At 62.9% G+C, this 14,507-nt stretch overlaps 4 protein-coding genes across 4 annotated transcripts; all 4 read right to left on the bottom strand.

Moving 5' to 3' along the window:
* Positions 1 to 566: 566 nt before the first annotated feature.
* Positions 567 to 1,940, bottom strand: SMIM24 (small integral membrane protein 24). The gene is given in 6 exon segments (XM_066566337.1): positions 567 to 944; positions 1,060 to 1,098; positions 1,213 to 1,330; positions 1,724 to 1,879; positions 1,882 to 1,921; positions 1,923 to 1,940. Coding segments are annotated over 6 exon segments (468 nt in total). The 3' UTR covers positions 567 to 847.
* Positions 1,941 to 2,985: 1,045 nt separating this feature from the next.
* Positions 2,986 to 5,463, bottom strand: SMIM44 (small integral membrane protein 44). Its single transcript, XM_066566338.1, has 2 exons — positions 3,503 to 5,463; positions 2,986 to 3,381 (listed from the first exon to the last, which is right to left on the bottom strand). The coding sequence occupies exons 1-2, from the start codon at positions 3,741 to 3,743 to the stop codon at positions 3,167 to 3,169; spliced, it is 456 nt and encodes a 151-aa protein (XP_066422435.1). The 5' UTR covers positions 3,744 to 5,463; the 3' UTR covers positions 2,986 to 3,166.
* A 115-nt stretch (positions 5,464 to 5,578) lies between these two features.
* Positions 5,579 to 9,181, bottom strand: DOHH (deoxyhypusine hydroxylase). The gene is made up of 5 exons (XM_066566336.1): positions 9,134 to 9,181; positions 8,495 to 8,823; positions 8,047 to 8,123; positions 7,638 to 7,875; positions 5,579 to 6,667 (listed from the first exon to the last, which is right to left on the bottom strand). The coding sequence occupies exons 2-5, from the start codon at positions 8,766 to 8,768 to the stop codon at positions 6,351 to 6,353; spliced, it is 906 nt and encodes a 301-aa protein (XP_066422433.1). The 5' UTR covers positions 8,769 to 8,823; positions 9,134 to 9,181; the 3' UTR covers positions 5,579 to 6,350.
* A 902-nt stretch (positions 9,182 to 10,083) lies between these two features.
* On the bottom strand, positions 10,084 to 12,739 carry LOC136567107 (uncharacterized). Its single transcript, XM_066566614.1, has 2 exons — positions 12,545 to 12,739; positions 10,084 to 11,396 (listed from the first exon to the last, which is right to left on the bottom strand). Exons 1-2 carry the CDS (start codon positions 12,737 to 12,739, stop codon positions 10,278 to 10,280), a joined length of 1,314 nt encoding a protein of 437 aa, XP_066422711.1. The 3' UTR covers positions 10,084 to 10,277.
* Between the last annotated feature and the right edge of the window lie 1,768 nt (positions 12,740 to 14,507).

Below are 14,507 nucleotides of genomic sequence, written 5' to 3'. Positions count from 1 at the left end.
ACATGGGTGTCCCAGTGGGGGAGGAGGGCACGGGGGGCACCGGGGAGAGCAGAGCCCTGTCCCGCGGGGGGCACCCAGAGGGACCCCCCCATGGCCGCCCTTGGCCCGGCAGAGGAGGGGACGGAGCAGGGAGCCCGCAGGGGACAGGACACGGGTGGGGCAGCCGCGGCTCACGTGGGAGCTCGGAGCTGCCGCCGCCTCCTCTGCTTCACACTTGGCCACGGGACGTCACCACCTCATGCGCGTGACGTCACTGCCTGGGGGTGTAACGTCACTGACGTCACCCGTAGATCGGCGTTGGCCGAAGCTGCGCTTCACCCCCGCGGTGCCCACGGTCCCCAAGCAGTGCTCAGGACAGCCTCAGGGCTGTCCCCACGCCCCCGTGTCCCCCTCGGTGCCCACCCCTCGCTCCAGACTGGCCTGGCAGCGATGGGGGCTGGACACCGGCCCCCGCCCTGCCGAGGAACCGGCCATTGTTCCCTGCCCGAGTGACACCCAGGGCTGCGGGACAGCCCCTTCCCCGCGCGGTGACACGACACGCCTGACGCCGGGGTAGGCTGGGGAAACCTTTAGTGGGCACGTCTGGGGATGGGGCTCTCCTCGTCCCCCCGGGCCGGGACCCCTCGGGGGCACGGAGAGGCCCCGCTGCCGCCGCCCTCCCGTTCAGCTCCGGCGAGCGGGTGATCCGCGCCGGGTCTTGGTCCCAGCCGGGCCGGCCGCGGGCGGGAGGTGCCACGGTGGCCGCGGCTGTCGCCAAAACCCGGCGCGGATCCCCGGCCCGCGGACGGGGTGAGGGTGCGGCGCCCGTCAGAGGCGCTCCGGAGCGGGCACAGGGATGCGGGAGCACTCAGAGGGATGTGGCCGCGGGCTTGCTCTCATGCTTGTCGTCCCTTATCTCTTCCCAGTCCTCAGCCGCCGGGTTGACGTGGCCGGAGCGCTCCAGCCTGCGGGAGGAAGGGAGGGAACGTCGGTCAGCCGGGCACTGCTCCGGCACCGGGGCCGTGGCCCCGGTGTGCGGGGGGGTCCCGGTGCTGCCCCGCGGCACCCGGGCTGTGGTACCTGTCAGTCTCCAGGGTCTCCGGGTGGTCGTTCTCCTTCCTGCGAGGGGAGAGAGGCTGAACGGTGCCCGGGGACAACCCTGCCCCAGCCCATGGCAACCTTCCACGCAGTTTTCCCCTGGCCAGCACCCCCCGCCCCCCACACCAATCCAACCTCTTCTTCCTGAGACTCCAGACCCGGTTAATGAGCAGCACGATGAAGACAACGAAGAGGAAGACGACGACGGCCGTGAGGCCAATGAGCCACGGCTGCAGCACCTTGGGGCCCGTGCCTGCATGACCAGGGGACAGGCAAGGGAAAAGACACGGATGGGGACAGCTTCAGGGGAGCTCCATCCTCCAGGGGATGGGACCCCCCCACGAGATGAGACCCCCCATGGGATGGGACACTGGCAGACACTCACTGTTCCCCCTCCCCAGTGTCCCTTGGGTACCAAGGAAGCCACTCCTGACACAGCTCACCCATCCCCAGTGCAGTGGGGAGCACTGGGGCAGCAGGTGGGTGTCTCCAGATCTTTCTGCTCTGCCCTCAAAAGTTACTGTTGGAGCACTGGGACAGACTGGTCCCACTGGAAAGGTCTCCCAGATGCTGATCTGATGCCTGGGGGGAGGCCCGGCCACCTCCCCAGGTACCCAAGGGCACAGAGTGGCACGGGGGCACTTACCAGTCTGTCCCTGGGCGGTGGAAGCGAGGACAAGCAGGACCAGGAGCGACAGGGGCTGCAAGAGCTTCGGCATTTTTGGGCAGGGGGCTGGGGAATGTCTGGAGCCTGCTCCTGGAGGTGAGCTTTTGTCACCTGCTGCTATCGTGCCTGCACTCTGCACCCAAGGCAGCAGGCGTCTTTATTGGCCCCAAGAGGACAAAGTGGCACCAAGCACCATGGCAACGTGACTCCTGTCACCCCTGGCAGGTGCTACCACTCCCCTGGCTCAGGCAGTGTCACCCCACCACACCCAGCAGCCACCACCTCCGGGAGCCTCGTGGCAAAGGACAGGCATGTCCCTGTGCCCAGGACTCGGGACCACCCCAGGGTGAGCAGGTGGATGGAGGCAGAGACGGGTGGGTGGGTGGGTGGGTGGGGGCACAGGCAGAAGAACAGATGGGTGATGGGGTGGAGGAGTGCCCACCCTGCCTGGTTCCCCCTATCCCAGCTGGCAGGGCAGCACAGAGGGGTGGGCAATGCCAGGCCAGCCCCAGCCCTCCCCTGGGCACGAGCCAGCTGCCCCCAGACAATCCCAGGTGGGACCCCATCATGTCCTCAGGGGGTGTGTGCCCACACACTGTCAAGAGTGAAACACTGACAGGGTTAGCTCAGGGAGACCATGGCAGGGAGGGCACAAGGAAAACAGGCAGAGGGTGGCCACCAGCACCCCAGGGAGGGACGGTGGACTTGGCAGGGCCACCCTGCCTGTGGCAATTCCTCAAGGGGTTAAGAAGAAGACTGGGGGCACAGGGATCCAGCCTCAGCCTGGGTTTTAGTCAGGGGCTGCAGGTCCATAAAACAGCCCCCATGCCCAGTGCACTCTCACAGAACCCAAGCGAGGCTTCAGGGTGCTTTGTCCCCCAAGACAGGTTTGGGGCCACCTCTGGCAGTGCCAAGGCAATGAGGGGGTGGTGGGGACACAGCCAGCCTCAGCATCCAGCTGTCCATCCGTCTGTCCCTACCTGTGTGCCCACACTGACTTGGCTCATCCAGAGGGGTATCCATGTTTCTGTGTGCACCCATGCCTGTGCCCCCTGCCACCATCAGCTGTGCCCCCACACCGTGGGTTTGCACCCCCAAGCACCCCCTTTATACACCCATGTGCCCATGGCCGGGGTGGCATAGCTGTGCCAAGGGGTGCTGTTACCCCAGGCAAAGGTTGGGATGCCCCAGCCCTGCCACCCCCCGTGCTGTGCTGGGCCAAGGGGTGAGCAGGGCTGGGGCAAGTGGTGTCACACTTTATTGGTGTGGCAGGCCAAGAGGAGCCTGAGAGCTGCGCTAGGGCTAGGAGGGAGGGGGAGGCTGTGTGCCAGGGCTGGGCTGTGCCTACAGCCAGGGCCACGCTGTGACCCAATGGTCAGGCAGGGCTGCAGGGTCCTGCTGGCGGCAGGGTGTCCCCTGAGCCTAGAAGAATCTCTTCTTGGGGGAGTCAGCAAAGGAGACGGAGCTGCGAGGAGCGAGCAGCTGCAGCGGGATGTCCGTGCCGGGCAGGATTCCACTGCCTTCATCCTCCACCTTCTGCTCCACCAGCACCTCGTCCTCCTCCAGCCACTCTGCCTCCAGCACGGGGCCTTCGGCCATCTCTGCCTTCTCCTCTGGCTTGGGCCCAAATGCCCAGTCTGCAGGGGCAGAGAGGGAGCTGTCAGCAGCACCAGCCCTGCCGCAGCCCAGCCTCAGGTGGGGGGATCCCCCTGGCCCCTGCCCACCCCAAAGCCCGACCCCGCTGTGGGGAGCACTCACCAGCAAAGTCGTGCACCAGGTCCTTGATGAGGTGGCCCACGATGGCATATGCCACCACCAGCACCAGCGTTGCTGCCATCATCAGGTACAGCACATAGCGGGGCAGGTGGATGCTGTCCAGGGCAGGGGGCCTGTAGTCCACATACAGCACCCCGTCCTCCTCAGGGGGGGACTGCAGCAAGTGCCGTGGCCCCTGTGCCCCCCCGGTGCCAGGGAGGGGGATACCCCCTGCCAGGGCCATGGCCAGCTATCCCTGCAGCCCCACCCCAAGCCACTGAAGCCTCTGCCACGCAGGGGACTGCAGGGGGGGAAGTGGCATCAGGCTCCACAAGGCTCCTCGGTGCCGGCAGCTCACAGGGACAGTGGTGTCCCTACAGCTGGTGGCAGTGCCACTCACCCAGGGACAGAGCTGTGCTGCTGAGGAGCTTAGCACCTGCTAATCCAGGCACAGCCTGGCTGCCTCAGCATGGGAGGTGACCAGTGGGCTCTGATGTGGGTCAGGGTCCCCAAATCCTGCCCCTCTGGGAGCACCACTGGTACCCCTGCCCCCTGGGAGTGGGGAGTCACGGGCAGCTGGAGAACTCCCCAAGACAGGAATGGGGAGGGATGCCCGAGGGCTTTCCTCCCTCCCCTGGGCTGGGTTAAATCCCTCAGCAGGCCCCGGATCCCTGGAGCAGATGGCCGAGATCCCAGAGGACACAGCACCCTTGGAGGCCATGGGCAGAGGGGATGGGGGTGCCTCCCACGGGGCCTCCTCTGCTGTACAGGGGAGCAGCCCATGGCAAGAGGCTGTCACCTTCCCAGTTGGCTGCCACGTGTCACCCCAGCACCCACTGCCACCTCCCCAGGGCACAGCAGCCTGCAGAGGCAGGCCGAGTCCATGCTTCACCCAAAAGCAATTCCCCCACACCAAGAGGGTGCAGGTTTTAGGCCAGACCACCAGCAGCTTCCAGCACAGGCTGAAGGTGCTGGTGGAGTTCAGTGCCGAGTCAAGGCTCAAGGCTGAGTCCTGCTCCAGTCCAGCACCTCCCAGCTGTGCTGCACCAGGTCATCCCTGCCCAGATCCCAGCCTCAGAAATGTATTCTGTTCCAATTTTGTTTTAAAAGGTGTTGGGGGAGCAGAGACAAATGTTGGCACAGAATGATTGGGAAACAACCCTGCAAGGTCTGAGTGAGTCACCGGTGGCAAAGCTGGAGAGCAAAGGTGGGGGCAGCCGAGGTGATAAGTGGGGACAAACAGCCTGGCAAACTCCAGGGTGCTGGAGCACACGTGCCAGGAAGGGAACAGTGGAAATGATAACGTGGCCTTGGGGAAGTCACCCATCTCACTCTGCTGGGGATGGATATGACACAGGGACACCCCTGAGCCCAAAATGCCAGCTGGGTCCTGCTCATCACCCAGGGGCTAAGGAGGGTGAGGGAAGGGGGACAAGCAACCCATAACATCTGCTGACTCCAAACAGTGTGAAAACATCAGATGTTTGTCCCCAGTGCTGGGGAAGTGCAGCCTGGAGCCTCTCACCCTCCACATCGCACACAGGTGACCCTACCCACAGCACTCAGGTACATGTCACTGACTCTTGGTGTCTACAGATGACCAAAACTGGTCACATCTTGACTAAGAGCCCTTTCCATGGAGTCCTGAACTGGGTCAGACTGGGCCATGGCCAGGGCTGCCCCTTGGCTGTGGTCCTGAGCACCAGAGCCCTGGGGATGCTGAGCTGGCTTCAGGGATTAAGAGGATTGAGCCTGGGAGTGACTCACAGGGAGCCCTTGGACAAGGGAAAAGGTATGCCCAGCAGGATGCCAGGCCCTGCAGGGCACTGGGACCTACCAGGGCACCTCAGACAGATCATCCTCCTCCCCAGGCCTGGGGGTTTCACCTCATGCCATCAGGGACCCCACTCCCTGCTCCTCCCAATATGGCTGGACTCGATTTTAAAGGTCCTTTCCCATCTCAATGGTTCTATGACTTCACTTTGGCAGCCCCTAGGCTCCTGCCCAGGTCCTGACCCCATGGCAGTGGGTGCACTGCACACCTGGGCACAGGTAAATCACAGCTCGACTCACTCCAGCTTCCTGTGCCAGTGCTTTATTCCTTGCCAAACCCCAAACCCCAGTGCCCAGGCTGGGCTGACTGAGGGATTTGGGTGCCAGCAGCAGCCTCAGCTCTCCTGGCCCTGGTTAAACACAGGGGAAAGCCCAGGCAGGCTCTGCCTCACCCTGCCCACCCTAATGGCAGCACCTTTCCCTGCAGAAAAAAACCCAGCCATATCTTCCCAACTTTGCCATTTAACAACCCCCATCCTGGGGCAGAGGCTGCCACAGGCTCAGCTCCAGCTTGTCCCAACAGGAGAAGCCAAACCCACAGCATGGGCGAGGAGGGCCCTGGCTCGGCACCACCACTGAGAGCAATTTCAAAGCATCCCAACACCACAGCCCACAAGAGCGGGTGCCCAAAGCCCATCCTAGCCCCCAGCAAAGCTCAGCTGCGGAGAATGGAGCTGCCGACGGGGCAGCACCAACCCAGGGCAGGCCCGGACCCTGCAGAGCCACAGCAGGCTCTGACGTGCCAAGCAGAGCCCACCTGGTCCAAGCCCCAAGCCACGCTGTGGGCAGGCAGCGCCGATCCTGGCAGGGAAAAGGGGCAGATCCAGGAAAGAGTGGCTGGCGAGGAGCGGTGGGGAGGCAAGTAGCAGCTCAGCCCGGATTTGGAGGGAAAAGGTGGTTGTAATTGTGCCAGAGAGCAAACCCAGTCCCTCCTGCAGCTCTGCAAGGCACGGATCCGCCAGCGGCAGCAGGAGGGGGTGGCAGGCACCACACCCACCTCACTGCCCCCAGCCCAGGCTCAGGAGGACGCCTGCAGCTTGCAGAGCCCGTCGGCGTACTGGAACTGGGCGCCGTTCTCGTACTCGTACATGTCCAGGGCCACCTGGCAGCTCTCGCGCACCACGCGCTCCTCGTCGCCGGCGAAGGCGCGCAGGGCCCGCAGGCAGCAGGGCCGGGCGATGGAGCCCAGCGCCTCGGCGCACTCGTGCCGCACCATGGGGCTCTCGGCACGGCTGCACAGGGCTGCTGTCAGCTGGGGGACGCATGCCTCGTCCTGCAGCTGCCCCAGCACGTAGCCGATCTCGTGGCGGAACAGCGCGCTGCCGCAGCGCAGCCCTGCGAGAGGGGGGACAGTGAGCTGGGACGCCCCAAAATTCACCAGGATGCCCCAAAACATGCCAGGATGCCTGGATGGAGCCCCCACCTGAAAGCTGGGGATGCTAAGGGTCACCGCCCCAGCCCCATGTACAGGAAGAGGTGTCCCACCCTGCTCCCTGATCCCAGCCCTGCTTCCTGATCCCAGCCCTGCTCCCTGATCCCAGCCCTGCTCCCTGATCCCAGCCCTGCTCCCTGATCCCACCCTGCTCCCTGATCCCACCCTGCTCCCTGATCCCAGCCCTGCTCCCTGATCCCACCCTGCTCCCTGATCCCAGCCCTGCTCCCTGATCCCAGCCTGCTCCCTGATCCCAGCCCTGCTCCCTGATCCCACCCTACTCTGTGATCCCAGCCCTGTCCCAGTACCTCCTTTGATGGCAGCACCTACCCCCCAGCAGAGCTGCTGCTCCCTGCCTGCCCAGGTTCTGTCCCATCACATGATGTTCCAGGGCATGGCAGCATGGCCATGAACTCCAGCCCTCCAGGACCAAGCAGCAGGAGCAGGAGCTGACACATCCCATCTTATGGACCTCAACAGGCCCAGATGGCTGGAGAGCCTGACCCACTTGCCTCAAGCTCGGTCCAAACAGTTCCTGGGCTGTGGTCTGCCCCTTTCCCACTCAGGGACATTCTCCTCTCCCAATACCAGCAGCCCCTGACCTTCCAGGCCAGGAGAGCATGACCCCAAAACCCCAGGCCAGACTGGTCCCAGACCCCCATCACAGCCAGTGCCCTCCCTCCCTCAGGGAAGGGAGTCTGGAGTGTGGCAAGGGGACTCTGGAACACAAGAGAACCACCCAGCACTCTGTAATGCAGCAAGGAACAGCAGCCCTAGACACAAACACATGAGAGCAGCTCTGGCAGTCCTGGATTTGGGAAGGGCTCATCCCAGATTAGCCTGGACAGACCCACAGCAAGGACAGGCCCTCACCTTCTGCCAGCGCCAGCACAGCAGCCTGGCCCCCCACATTCCGCAGAGCAAACATGGCCCGGTAGCGCTCAAACAGCTCCTGGGACTCATCCAGGAGGATCTCCCGGAGCTTGGCAACATCCGTCTCCTCTGCGGGGGGAGCAGGATCTACAGAGAGGTACGGGCTCCTGCCTGGCTGCTCCTTGTTGTTCTGCAGCCACTCCAGCCTCCTCACAGCCAGCTGACACGTCTCTGCCACCTGTGGGGACAGGGACACGGCCCTGGCTGCACAACAGCACTGGACAGTGCCAGGAGAAGCCCAGCACACAGCAGATGTCACTGCGATGTTCCCACCCACGTGGCCAGTGCGGGAGCCGCCTCTGAGACCAGCAGTGCTGGTCCCAGAGGAAATGACCCTCGGGAATCTCACCTCGACCACAGGATCCTGGGAATAGCGTTTCAGGACATCCAGCACGTCGGGGTTCCCGATAGCACCCAGGGCTTCACCTGAAGGATGGATCAGGATGTAATCAGGGTGTCTGTGTGAGAAGAACCCTGCTGTGTCCTCTAGCAATGCCTTGCCTTGTTCTAAAGCACAGACACAGGCCAAACTGACTGATCCCAAATGGGGCACACGTGGGCACAGGCCAGACTGACCAACTCCAAACAGGACAAACACGACAGAAGCCTGGCCAGCAGGAACAGCAGAGCCTGGCCAACCTGTCCTGTCAGGTGAGGTGTTCCGTGACTCAGGGTTTGACACCCAAGCTGGATCAGGCCCCCATGAGCTGTCCTGTACAGTGGGAGAAGCACCCCAAGCTCCACTTGCCAGCCAGCCCCCTCCCCTGCCCCCAAAGCCGCAGGAGCTGCTGCCGTACCTGCCTCGTGCCTGACCATGGGCTCCTGGGCCGTGTCCTCCAGCACGCGGATAAGCACCGGGATGGCCGCCTCATCCTGCATCTGGCCCAGGCAATAGGCCAGCTCGTGCTTCAGCAGAGCCGAGCCGTCCCCAAAGCCGCGGCTGATCCATTCCACGGCCGCGCGGCCACCCAGGTTCCGCAGGGTGAAGAGGGCCCGGAACCGGGCGGGCAGGGGCTGCGCCGCATCCACCAGCGTGCGGCCGATGGCCTCCACCTCCTGCTCCGTCACCATGGCGCGGGCGGCTCCGGGCACGCTCGGGGCTCCGGGCAGCTCCTCGGTCACACTCCTGCGTCCGGGGAAGGGAGTCAAGGTGCGCCCTCAGCCGCCAGCGGGTCCCGTGGCCGGGGGCAGGGCGGGCGGGAAGGGCCGCGGCCCGGCCTGTGCCAGACAACCGGACCCCGGGCCGGGGCTGACCCCAGAGCGCGTGTCCTCGGACACTCGGTTTCACCGGATACCCGGGGCGGACACAGACCGCCTGCCGCGACCGCGCCAGATGGAGCCGCCGAGTCAGCGGGAGCGGGGCCCGAGAGGAGCCGCCGGGCCGGGGGATCCCGGGAGGTTCGGGGAGGGCCTGGCGGTGCCGGCGCCGTACTCACCGCGCGCCGCCATCTTGCCGCTCCGCCACGTGACCGCCCGGCGGCCGCGCCTGCGCAATACGCACGGGCGGGGCCGCCCGCGAGGCGGCGCTGCCGCCCCTCCGGCTGAGGGCGCTGCGGCCGCCAGGGGGCGCTGCGGGAGGGGCAGAGGCGCTGCCCGCCATGGCCGGGTCCGGTCACGGAGAGCAGAGCCGGGCGGGGCCGCGGAACTGAGCCACAGACCGCTCCAGAGAGGGGCCGGGGCTGCCAGGCTGGGCAAGGCCCACCCTGAGAGGGGCTACGGTGTTCCAAGGAGGGCAGAATTCCTCTGGAGAGGGGCAGGAGGTGCCAGGCTGGGCAAGGCCCACCCTGAGAGGGCCTAGGAGTGTTCCAGGCTGGGAGAAAACCCAGAGAGGGTTCAGGCAGTGCGAGGCTAGGCAAACCCCACCCTGAGAGGGACCTGGGGTGCGAGACTCGACAAAATCCCTCAGGAGGGGGTCAGGGATGCCAGGCCTGGGCAAAATCCCACTGGAGAAAGAACCAGGGTGCCAGGCTGGGCAAACCTCTCCAGAGAGGGGTCAGGGTGTTCCAGGCTGGGCAAACCTGTCTGGAGAGAGGCCAGGTGAGCCAGGCTGAGCAAAACCCCTCTGGAGAGGGGCTGGGGGATGCTAGGCTGGACAAGCCCTCAGGGCAGCACATCCCTGAGTTTGTGGATGCACTTTAATTCCAGGCTGGTGTTAGCCCATGCAAGCCACTGCTCCGCCTCTTCCTTCCCTCTCCTTCCCATATGTGTTTACACAGCAAGTTTCAAACCTCCAAAGGAGTTTTGCCTTATTTCAAGGCTCCTGCTGATTTTGGTCTAATGGAGAGACTTTGAGACAGAGGAAAGGGAGATCCCAGCAGCTGCCCCCTCCCAGCCCTAATCCCCACTGTACTCCTGCAGCACACAACACACCACCAAACAGTTTAGATCCTGGGAGAGAGAATGGGCACAAAATACATTCCACTGCCTGAAACCTGCACAGCAAACCCACCACGAGCGTGACACGGCCGCCCCTCCCCACCCTGGGCCCGCCTGGTACAGCTGGTAGCCCTGGGCCAGTTTGCCAGAGTCCACAGTGAGTCTGCAAGCAGGGATGTGCAGGGCAGCTGCTCCCCGGGCCCATCAGCCCTCCCCGCAGCTCTCGAAGTACTGGCACATCAGCTCCCGCACTTGCTCGGCCCGGTTGTCCTCCATGGCGGCTGGCGCGGGCTGGCAGGGCTTGGGCAGCTCGGTGGGCTCGGTGCCCTCCAGCCACTCCTCGTTGAAGGGGTTGTCGTGGGCCTCACAGACATTGTGCAGGATGCAGCAGGCGAGGACGAGGGTGGGCAGCAGCTCCAGGCTGCAATCGTCGCACTTGAGGAGGATCTGCCAGCGCGCCTTGAGGCGCAGGAAGGCATTCTCGATCACGCTGTGGGCCCGCTTCAGGCGATAGTTGAACTGCAGCTGGCGCTGGGTCAGGTTCTTGTCTTCCTGGTAGGGCTTGAGGATCCAGTCTTGCAGGGGGTACGTGGCATCGCCCAGCAGCACGTACTTCTGTGCCTTCCCCATGAAATGCTTGGGAGGGTTGGGGCACAGCCGGCCCTCCTTGGCCAGCACCCACAGGCTGGAGCTCTCCAGGACCGCGCTGTTCTCCATGCTGCCTGGAAAGGCGGTGGAGACGTCCCAGAACTGGCCCAGCCCATCCACGGTGGCCTGTGTGAGGATGGAGTGCCAGCCCTGGCCGTTGCAGTAGTCGGCGGTGAGGCGCAGGGGCGGGTGGATGGGGATGTGCAGGCTGTCCAGCGCCCCGATGCAGTGCGGGAAGCCCCAGCGCGTGCAGAAGATGCGCGCCATGTTCTCCAGCTCCTTCTCGTCGGGCAGACGGAGGTAAAGCGGCTTCAGCAGCAAGACCACGGCATAGCTCACCTCCCGGACACAGCTCTGCACCGTGGAGGGCCCCACGCCGAAGAGCGGGCTCAGAGTCTGGTACTCCACGTTGGTGGCCAAGTGCCACAGGGCCACGGCCACCCTCTTCTCCAGTGGCAGGGTGGGGTGGAAGTGCGCGCTGTGCGGAGCCAGCCCAGGCCGCAGCTGGTTGCAGATGTAGAAAAAAGTCTCCTTGGACATCCGAAACTTCTCCAGCCAGTCCTGGGGCCCAAACTCCTTCAGGACCACCTGCTCCCACCAGTCCGTGCTCCTGAGGCTGGGCCAGGCACGGGGGTAGAAGCAGCAGCTGGTTCTCCTCCGGTGAGCAAGGAGGAGCTGCAGTGCAGGGGGGAGACAAGAGCGGTGTGAGACAGCACTTCCCTGCACCTTACTGGGACCCCCTTCTGAAGACCACCCAGCTCAAGAGACTTGCTCAAGGCAGGAGGATGGCCAGTGCCAGGTGGCCAGTGGTCCCAACTGATCGAACACCAGTCAAATCTTCCTGTTCCTGGGAAACCTCACTGCAAACCCACCAGGCAGTAGGTGTGACTCCAGACAAGATGCTCAGGTGTTGCAGATGGAGCTTTCTGGAAAAGCCCTTTTTTGGGGTGGCCATTCCCTCTGGGGGTTTGTATTTTAATGAGCATTGCTGGATTTCCAGCCACCAAGGGAACTGTGAGCTAAGTCCTGATTTGGAAGGAGGAGAGAGCATCCCGCAAAGGGGATCATCCCTCATGATTTGAAAGGAGAAGCTCCTGGCCTCTCCACAGGAATTGTTTTTCTGTTATTAAATTCTACAATGCAACTTTAAACTAAAAAGAGGCTTTTGTCACCTTCTTCAGCTGCTGCTCAGGCCAGAAGGTTCCTCATATTCCCCCCCAGCTTGTCCTTGCAGCGAGGGATCCCTTGTATCCCCAATTGCATCCCCCACCTTTGATGTCACCCCCATATCCGCAGCATCCACCAGCCTTTGTGTCCAGGATCATATCCCATGTCTTTCAAGTCCCATCCTTTGTGTCCCTGTCTTTGTGTCCTACAGAACCCCCACGTTCCTCATCCTTTGTGATCTCTGTGCCCATGTGTCCTTCCTGTCTCACATCCCGTGGTTTGGGTCTCACATGTCCCCCATCCTCTATGTTCCCCATGCTGCCCATCCTTTCCACCACTGTCCTTTGCATCCTGCCCCCAATCAATGTTTTGTGCTCCTGTGTACCCCGCGCCCCAAATCCCCCATGTCCATGTGTTCCGTGTCTTACATCCCCATCCTGTGTCCCCGGGATGTGTCCCGCATCCCCCCACCCTCCATGTCGCCGTGACCACCGCTTGTTTCCCGTGTCCCCCACCCTTTGTGTCCCCGTGATTTCCGTGACCCTCCCATCCTTTGTGTCCCCGCGATCTCCACGTACCCCCCGCACCCTCCGTCCCCCGTGACCCCGTCCCCGCCTGCGGTTGTCCCCACGTCCCGGCGGCCCCGCCCCGGTCACCGTCATGAGCCGCTTCTGCCGCTGGCTGTAGTAGTGCCGGAGCCAGGCGCGCCGCTGCGGCCCGTCCCAGCCCCCGGCGCCGCTGCCGCTGCCGCTGCCGCCGCCGCTCCCGGTGCCGTTCCCGGCCATGGCCCCGGCGCGCCGCCGCCGCCGCCGCGCCAGCGCGCACAGGAGCACCAGCAGCCGCTCCCGCATTTTCAAATCGGGAGCCGGGGCCGCCCTGGAAGTGATCGGCGGCGGGGTCACGGTGGCACCGGGGGGCGGGACGGGGTGGTGCCGCTCCGCTCCGCGCGGCACGGCAGCGTACAGCTATCCCCATCCCTGCCTGCAGCTCACCCACCGTACAGGCACCCCATCCACACTGCACCGCACCGTCCTGCCCATCCCCATCCCCAGAGCACCATCATCTCCATCCCACAGCACCAACATCCCTATCCCTATCCCCATCCCCATAATCCCCATTCTCATCCCCACAGCACCACCATCCCCCTTATCCTCATCCCCACAACACCAACATGCCCATCCCCATTCTCATTCCCACAGCACCATCATCCCCATCTCCATCCCTGCCTCTCCGCACCGTTCTGCACAGCTCTGCCATCTCCATCCCCACCACCATCACTAATTCTCACCAAACCACACTATCCCATCATCCCCACCCTCACCACCATCCCCATCCCACCCCATTCCCTTCCCGCCTCCAGGCTGGGCTGGAAAAGAGCCACTGGGCTCAGCTGCAGCAAGGACTGGCACTACAGAAACAAGGAAAACCGCAACAATAAAATCCCAAATCTGCCTTGGATTTGCAGAAAGGCTAGAAAACGCTGGAAAAGACTGGACAAAGCTCACTGGATTCAGCTTGGGCAAGGACTGGCACCAGAGTGACAAAAGGCCCAACCACAGACAGGCAGTGCCAGTGCCCTGCTGGTGACCGATGAAAGGAATAAGATGAATGTGTCTTTACAAACAGACTGTGTGAATCTGCTTGTAGATAGGGCCAGGGAATTGTAGATAAGGAAGTAACTGGAGAAACCATCAGTTTCAGAAAGTGTTACTAATTCACAAGGACTGCTGCTCAGCCAAGGTTCTGCTAAATCCCTGAACTTGGAGAAGAGGAACAAAGACAATAGAATGAATATGTTAATGTTAATGTCATATGTTAAACAAGGGGGAGATACATATTAGAGGGGGACATACAGTAGGCAATTCAGGAAGTTTGAAGTTTCTCCACCTCAGCCAGTGGAGAAAGGGAGAGGCTGATGTGGCCATGAAAATTAGGATAAAAAGGAGGCTGCATCCCCCAACAATTTGAGAGGCCCCATGGGAAATGCCCCATGGTCTCTCCCTTTGTTCATGAATAAAGTTACAGGACTCCTCTGTCTCCTTTTTGGACATAAACCTCTGGTATATTGAATTTTTCTGTACACCTGGGAGTAATGCCAGGGCCTGGATGGTACCCCAAAAAGTGGTGTCTACTCTCCCAAAGTCTGTTGGGTTTCCAGACTGCCATGGCAGGGCAGATCCCACGGGTCTCCTGAGGCAATGGACAATGTGGGGGTGCTGCAGGGAAGTTTCTGGGTTCCTCACGGCCAAAGCCCAGGGTCTGCTAGAGGGAATCATCTTCAGTTCTGGAGGCACTTTGGGCACCACAAGATCAGAAGGATCCAAAGGATCTATTACCCATAATGATGCTGGAGAGTGCCCGAAGGAGGGACACGGAGCTGGGGAAGGGCTGAGGAGCAGCTGAGGGCACTTGGCTGGTTCAGCTGGAGCCCAGGAGACTGAGGGGAGGCTCCTGGGGGCTGCAGCTCCTGCCCAGGGCAGGCACAGGGGCAGGGGCTGAGCTCTGCTCTGGGACAGGGACAGGAGCCCAGCAAGGGCTGGAGCTGGGCCAGGCCTTGGCATGGAGCTCAGGGCAAGCTCAGTTCTGCCCCCCGAGGCTGCTGGGCACTGCCCAGGCTCC

The sequence above is a fragment of the Molothrus aeneus genome, chromosome 27 (genome assembly GCF_037042795.1).
Source record: "Molothrus aeneus isolate 106 chromosome 27, BPBGC_Maene_1.0, whole genome shotgun sequence".
Classification (NCBI taxonomy): domain Eukaryota; kingdom Metazoa; phylum Chordata; class Aves; order Passeriformes; family Icteridae; genus Molothrus; species Molothrus aeneus.
The sequence above is the reverse complement of the archived record's forward strand: the minus strand, read 5'-3'. Positions and strand labels throughout refer to the sequence as shown.